General features: G+C 59.7%; 2 protein-coding genes across 6 annotated transcripts in view; both read left to right on the forward strand.

Moving 5' to 3' along the window:
• The window catches only part of LRRC27 (leucine rich repeat containing 27), a 35,610-nt gene that overhangs the window by 21,945 nt on the left and 6,353 nt on the right, over positions 1-7,312 (forward strand). For 3 of the 4 annotated variants that reach the window (XM_034663461.1, XM_034663458.1, XM_034663462.1), the window contains 2 exons: positions 5,883-6,001; positions 6,740-6,859. In XM_034663461.1, the coding sequence (XP_034519352.1) occupies positions 5,883-6,001; positions 6,740-6,859 (239 nt within the window). The remainder of the gene's footprint in view (positions 1-5,882; positions 6,002-6,739; positions 6,860-7,312) is intronic. The other variant, XM_034663460.1, reaches the window with a different exon arrangement.
• On the forward strand, positions 3,884-5,873 carry LOC117802783 (uncharacterized protein SPEM3-like). 2 transcript variants are annotated; one of them, XM_034663467.1, is made up of 2 exons: positions 3,884-4,499; positions 4,728-5,873. In XM_034663467.1, exons 1-2 carry the CDS (start codon positions 4,279-4,281, stop codon positions 5,407-5,409), a joined length of 903 nt encoding a protein of 300 aa, XP_034519358.1. In that variant the 5' UTR covers positions 3,884-4,278; the 3' UTR covers positions 5,410-5,873. The 2 variants fall into 2 exon arrangements, with proteins under 2 accessions (XP_034519358.1, XP_034519359.1); XM_034663468.1 differs by having other exon boundaries at positions 4,209-4,310; positions 4,345-5,873.

Here is a 7,312-nt window from a genome sequence, read left to right on the forward strand (position 1 = left end):
CGGCTGGTCACCACGGAGTGTGTGCGCTCCGCGCCCTTCCCGGCTCCGCATCCTGCGCGGCTCTTCCGGAAGCCGTTCCTGAGTTACAGCCTCTAGGATGGGTCGGTGTGTGTGAGCGGGTGGGTCTCCGAGTTCAGTGAGCCCCTCTGGTGAGTTACCGACCCCACGGGGTGGTGGGAGCCCTGCTTGGTAGCCGGTCAGCCGGCAGCGCGGACCTGTGCTGGCATCGGAGTGGGGGCGGCCCCGAGGGACCGAGCCCTCTGCCTGGGGCACCTGTGCCACCCTCCGCGGCTGGTGCCAGGATGGAGTGGGCTGTGGGCTGCCGGCTGCAGCGACGCAGGAAGCCAGCCCGCGATGGGCACGGAGGAGAGGCTTCCGTGAGCAGTGGGAGCAGAGCCAGGACAAAGCCCCTAGCCATCAGCTTCGGCATAGGGTGTGCCTGTGTCGGTGCTGACAGGGGCACCTGCCCGAGGGGCCGCTTCCCCGCTGCGTCCTCGCCCGCACAGGACGCTCTCGCCTTGCTGGGGCTACAACACACTTGAAAGCATTTATGGGAATTTCCAAGCATGCAGGACGGAGGAGGGTGGTGTGAGGGCCGGGTGTCCCCCACAGGGCTCTGCAGACCCTCCCCCGTGCCCCCCACAGCTGAGTGAGTTAGCGCAAACCCGCACGTCCTGTCATTCCACCTGCAGAAGCTTAATACATATCCTTCAGGGATCAGGACTCTTAGCACGACCACGATACAGGACTGCCGCAAAGAGCAATTAGGAAACAAACGCTTTCAGCCCGCCAGCCAGTCCATGCCCAGAGCTCCCATGTGCCGCCAGACCAGGCTTAGCTCCTCCCCTGCCCTCCCCGAGCACCGAGACTGCCAGCTCCGCTCCTGGCCCAGTGCCTGCGCCCCATTGTCACCCAGGTCCTGCCTGGACACAGGACACTTCCCGTGCCTGGCTGTCCCTTCCCAGCCCCGTCCAGGGCTCTCCCACTCTGCTGCAGATGGGGGCTCTGCTAGCGGTGGGGTGGGGGCATTCTGGCCTCCCCCCCGCCCGCCCACGCACCCCTTCCCACCTCAATCTTGCAAAGCCTGACCGCTCCTCCAGCCTTTACCATTCGCTTAGCAGGTGACCTTGAGGAGAAGAGAGAGGCCACCAGGCGGGCCACCCCCGGCACCCCCACACTTGCCCTGGCTCTATCCTTCCTGTCCCCAGGGCCTCCACCAGCTGCCGCCTCTGTTGCCCCACGTCTGTTGCTCCTGGCTCCCAGGCGTTTTGCTGTGGCACACACACCCCGCTTCCCTCCACCAGCTTCCCCCGAAACCCAAGCCCAGGGTTTAGGCCGGGCAGCATTCTGCAGTGAGCGTCGCTGCCCAGGCCCTCCCCTGGTGCCCCCAGCTCCTGGAGGGACGTGTGCTCTGTGCCCCCACCAGCCCTTCTCTCCCGGAGTCTCACCTGACTACTTTGTTGTCAGGCCCAGTGAGAAGCAGCTGTTTTTGTCCTCCTTGGGTCAGGCGTCCCCAAGGCTGGCTGTGTCCCTGGCAGCCAGGCCTCATGGTCTCTACCAACTGCCCCACCTCGCCCCCACCAGGTCTTTCCAGTAGCCAGTCACTAGCAGTCCTCCTCTCACGCTGCTCAGTTCACGGGCACCAGCCTCCACATCTACAGTCCCCTGCCCCTCACTGCCCTCCAGGGCCTCCCAGAGCCTCCCTGTCATCTTACCTAGACCCTCTCTCTGCCACAGGGCCTTTGCACAAGCAGCTCCTCTGCCCTTGCCTGCTGGGCCTCCACTTTCCACAAGTCCTCAGAGCACGTGCAGCAGTTTCAGAAGGTTCCATTGCTTCTAGACTTGCACAGGCTCCTCGGCTCCCAACCTCCTGCTGGCCAGCAATGTCCTGGTGCCGTTGTCCCCCGCCAGGCTCCCTCCTTGGCCAGCCTCTGGCTTCCTGGGCCAGACACACAGGATTCATGGTCCATGCCAGGCGCTGCCTGCTGTCCGTCGGCCCGATTCCGGAAACTTCAGCCTGCCCTGGGTGATGATTGGGACGGACCCAGCAAGGGGCTCTCCATGGTGGGCAGAGCTGCCAGGGAGGGTGCCTGAGTTAGGCCCTGAGTGCACACAACCCCACAACAGACCTCCTTGCCCCACTCACACCAAGGTCCAGGGTGCACCTCCCCTCTGCCGGTGCCCCCTCCAGCCTCTCCCCACATTGTGCAGGGGGGTCATTAAGACCAGGCCGAGAGACCACCGAGCCCAGTGGGTGGTGGTGGGTTCCCGGCGGGCTGGCGGGCCCTGGCCCCGTTCTCAGAGTTGTATTAAGGCGCCATTGTAATTGTGAAGGCTGTTGGCTGGTGTGCTGCTGTGGTACTTCCTGTTTGTACGACTGTGGTAAAAGGCACTTCATGTAAGATGTGCCACGTCCCTCATCCGGTATCCAGCTCCGCGGCGTCCAGCACATTCACCGTGCTGTGCAGCCAGCCCCACCCTCCGTCCCCAGGACTCGCTCATCCCCCCTCACTGAAGCCCTGTCCCCACCCCCTCCCCCGCCCCTGGTGCCCACCGTCTCCTCTCTGTCTCTGTGAACGTGGCGGCTCCAGGGACCTCACGGAGGTGACGGCGCACAGTCCTGGTCCTTCCATGTCTGGCTTTCACTCGGCATCAGGCGCTCGGGGCTCCTCCACGCAGAAACAGGTGCCAGCCTGTCCCTCCTCTCAGGGCGGAGAGACACGCGTCCCTTCATCCCTTCGTCCCTGCTGGACACCAGGGTGCCTTCCAGCTGTTGGCTCCTGGGAATCAGGCTGCTGTGAACACGGGGGGTGCAAACATCCGTTTGGGGCCCTGCTTTCAGTTCTCGGGGGTGTGCACCCAGAGGTGGGATCGCTGGAGCTAACTTCTTGCGCGTGGTTAATTTTAGTCGGAGATGTGACCTCCCTGATACTCTGCGAGGAGGTTATCCCATGCTGTGTAATTTGTGAACTGCGTGGACATACCGCGCACAGTCACCGTTGTGCTGTATAGCACGGAAACTTCGGGATGTTTGCATAACCTGGAATGACACAAAGTTTCATAAATCAAATAGGAAATACAGAAGCTCTGGAACTAAAAATAGAAAATTTTGACTTCATTAAACTGAAATTTTGAGATGGACTAAAATACCATAAAGTCAAAGGATAGAGGAACGTACTCATGACATGTTTTGTGACAAAAGCTTACTATCTGTGAAGAAGGACTACATATAGACTCTTTTAAATTAAAGAATCCAATAGAAAAGTGGGTAAGGGGCAGTCCCCGGAAGGGGAGAGCTGAGGGCGGTAAGCACGACAGGGGCTCAGCCCGCTCAGGAGCTGCAGGGCCACGCCGCCAGCCAGTGGGCGCATGGGACAGGCTGTGGGCATGGCGGCTGCTACAGCATGGGGAATCTTTAAGCTGAAAATGTGAATTTCTTTGAGCTTCTGGTAATCCGTGCTTTGATACTGGCCGTCCAATCACAGGCATCCGCGCACAGAGACACACGTCTGTGGACTGCGCTGTCTGCTGCAAGGTGATCACGTACCAGTGAAGGCCAGCCCCGTGTGTCCTCCCCAAGAAATGGCGTCAGGTCTGTCCCTGCGCAGAAGGGCTGAAGGCCAGCAGGGGGCGGGGACGCGGCAGGGCGCCCCCCACACCTTGTTTCCCACCCTGTCTGTGTCCTTGCAGAGGACTGGGTATCTGGTCTTCCTCCACTGTCTTTTGCACAGACAATAAAAGGTGGCTGGGGGCTTCTTTCCAAGTAATGTGCTTTTATATTAAAAAAAATTAAGTTGTGTGTCCGACTTTAAAAAACACATCCTAAATTTACATGTGTTCTTCGCTTCCTGTTGGAATAAAGCGTAGGAGAGTCCTCATTATGTGAAAGTGGGCCAGCTCCCGCCCTCCCCTCAGTCTCCCCGCCCCTCCCCCCACCGGGGTGTTAAGCGTCTTCTAAGGGTCAGGCCTGTGATGACCAGACAGACCAGGTCCCGCCCTGGTAATCCACTTAGAGGTGCCGTGGCAGACACAGACCGGGTACACGCCGTTGATCCCGCTGGACTCCAGCTGGAGGAGCCCCGGGTAGGAGAGGTTCAGCGCCTGCCACCCCTTCCCCTCCCCAAGGAGCCCACCCTGCCCTTCTCCCCATCCCTGCACGTGCACTGTCTTCCCCTCTGCCCAACTTTCTGACACCCTAAGGGGCATGACTCCTCAGAGGAAGGCACACAGACACACACGCACAAGCACACTCAGGTACGCACGTGGGCACACTCAGGTATGCACACGCAGAGTCACGCGGGCACACTCAGGTACGCACACGCAGAGTCACGTGGGCACACTCAGTTACACACGCAGAGTCACACGGGCACACTACGCACACGCAGAGTCACGCAGGCACACTCAGGTACGCACACGCAGAGTCACGGGCACACTCAGGTACACACGCAGAGTCACGCAGACACTCAGGTACACACACGCAGAGTCATGGGCACACTCAGGTACGCGCACACAGTCACAGGCACACTCAAGTACACACACGCAGAGTCACGGGCACACTCAGGTACACACGCAGAGGCACACGGGCACACTCAGATACGTGCACGCAGAGTCACGTGGGCACACTCAGGTACGCACATGCAGAGGCACATGGGCACACGCAGGTACGCACATGCAGAGGCACATGGGCACACTCAGGTACACACACGCAGAGTCACGGGCACGCTCAGGTACGCGCACACAGTCACAGGCACACTCAAGTACACACACGCAGAGTCACGGGCACACTCAGGTACGCACACGCAGAGTCACGGGCACACTCAGGTACGCACACGCAGAGTCACGGGCACACTCAAGTACGCACATGCAGAGTCACAGGCACACTCAGGTACGCACACGCAGAGTCATGGGCACACTCAGGTACGCACATGCAGAGGCACATGGGCACACTCAGGTACGCACATGCAGAGGCACATGGGCACACTCAGGTACACACATGCAGAGTCACGGGCACACTCAGGTACGCACACGCAGAGTCACGGGCACACTCAAGTACCCACACGCAGAGTCATGGGCACAGGCACATGCACACACAGGTGCACTCAGGTACTTACAGAGACATGCTGGCATAAGTGTGCACAGCTGCACACACACCGGTGCCCACAGTTACACGTACACACAGGTACACACACAGGTGCACATAGGCACAGGTGTAAGCACACAGGTGCGCACGCACACACACATCTAAAGCCCCCTGAGGTGGGGAGAGATCACTCTGGTTCTCAGACTTCATCCCTGGGAGTGGGCGGAATATTTGAGACCTCTCCCTCCTCTCCACCTGCCCGTGTCCCATGGACGCTGCAGGTTTCACTTGGAATCACACTGCGTTGTATCAGAAAAAGCCAACACTGAAGTATGTCTCTTGGGTTTTCAACATTTACTTCTGTGGGCTCTTGATGTCATTGATCTGAGAGCCTTGAATTTATGGCACAGGCTCTGCCATGACCCGACTTGTCCTAGTCTCCCCCTTCTCCATTGTGGAGGAGAGCTTACACAGCAGCTTGAAACTCAGCAGTCAAAAATGTAGTCGTGTCCACCGGACAGATGTGGGGCCCATCGTGGAGTGTACTTTCCATCTGTCGTGAGGACAGAACTTTGTGCACAGAGCACCTTCCAGGCCCGCCTGGCACCCCCGCGCCCGGCACCCCCGCGCCTGCCACCTTGACCTCCCAAGGCCAGCGTCCGACCTGCCCTGGGCAGGAGTGGGTGGAGCGTGGCCTCCTCACGGAGGAAGGATGAGTCCAAATTACGCCCCCCGGGGGGCTTGGCTTTGTGCGAACAGCCGTGTCCACTCGGATTCCTGAAAACATCTTGTGTTTCCCCAGGGGGCCTCAAAGATTCCCTTTCCCACGGATTTGATAGATAATGAGAAAATGCCCGTGAATTCATCCAGAAAAATGAGGCCAAGCAAAGAGAAGTCATCACAAGCAAGTAAACACAAGAGGTTGGTACCCGGGGTCTGCGTTCCGTGTCTTCGGCAGACGCACTCGCTGCGCCAGTGCTCGCGGGCTGCTGCCAGGGCTCTAGGGAGAGGGGAGGGCGGGTCCCTGCCCTTCCCCACAGGGAGCGACAGCTGCTGGGGACCTGACATCGCTGTGTTTCCTGTGTTGGCGCTTTGGGGTTGTGCTTGCTCTGCCCCCAAGGATGCCTGCTGAGCCCCTCCCCATGCCCAGCTGTCGCGAGGCCACTGTCTGTATGGGGACCCACCTGAACTAAATCTGTGTGTCTGTGTGCGCATGCGCATTTTGCCAAGGAGCGCTGCTCACGTCTTGACCCCTTGTGCACAAGACACTGACACTGTGAGTCTGCTGGTCTGCATGCGGCACATCCCCAGGCACGCTGGGAATGCTGCGCACAGCCGGGGGCACCGCAGGAAGGCCCTGGGCTTCAGTACCATCTCCGGGGCCCCTCTTGCTTCCCCGGCTGCTCCCGTCTGACCTGCACCAGCCCCGCTTTGGGCCCCGAAGCCCGAGCGGAAGCGAGCTGCGGGCCTGGGTGGGGACTCCAGGACTCGCAGGACAACCGGCCTGGCCACCTGGCCTGCACGTGCCAGCACTGCCCTCCACCGGTGAGAGGCCTGGAGGAAGGTCATCATGGTGTGACAGGTGAACGGCAAAGGGCTGTTCTCTTCTGGGGAGTCATTCCTCCTTCGTGCCTAGAGCAGTTGGGGCCAATTTTGCAGGCCCACACTCCGGATGAACCCCCAGCCCCGTGGATGTGTCCCCTCACAGCTCGTGAGCGCCGCTGTCAGAAAGCCCACAGCCTCCGCCCACCCTGTAAGCAGGGCTTTACTGAGAACCAGGTCAGATGTGCGGACACTTGGGGTCTGTGTGGGGCAGGACTGGGGGGCTGCTGGGAGGAGCGAACGAGCCAACACAGAGCCTGCTGCGGGGGTGGGGCTGGCGTCTTCCAGGACGCCCCGCCCGAGACCGAGCGTGGTGTGTTCCCGGAAGACTCACCCCAGACTCCACGGCCAATGCGCAGGCCAGGGCACTGCCGCCCTTCCCACACGCCCTTCCAGAACGCTGGGCCATCCTGAGCGTCCTTGTGTTTAAAAGCAAAGAATATGTATTAGCCCAAAGCCCTGATGTTGGCAAAGCAAGTATGTCTAAAATCCTAATTTAATACATCCTGTTTAAGGATTTATTACAACTGTGTATTTCTTTTTTTTTTTAAGATTTTATTTATTTATTTGACAGAGATAGAGACAGCCAGCGAGAGAGGGAACACAAGCAGGGGGAGTGGGAGAGGAAGA

This window comes from Ailuropoda melanoleuca, chromosome 6, assembly GCF_002007445.2.
Source record: "Ailuropoda melanoleuca isolate Jingjing chromosome 6, ASM200744v2, whole genome shotgun sequence".
NCBI classification, from domain to species: domain Eukaryota; kingdom Metazoa; phylum Chordata; class Mammalia; order Carnivora; family Ursidae; genus Ailuropoda; species Ailuropoda melanoleuca.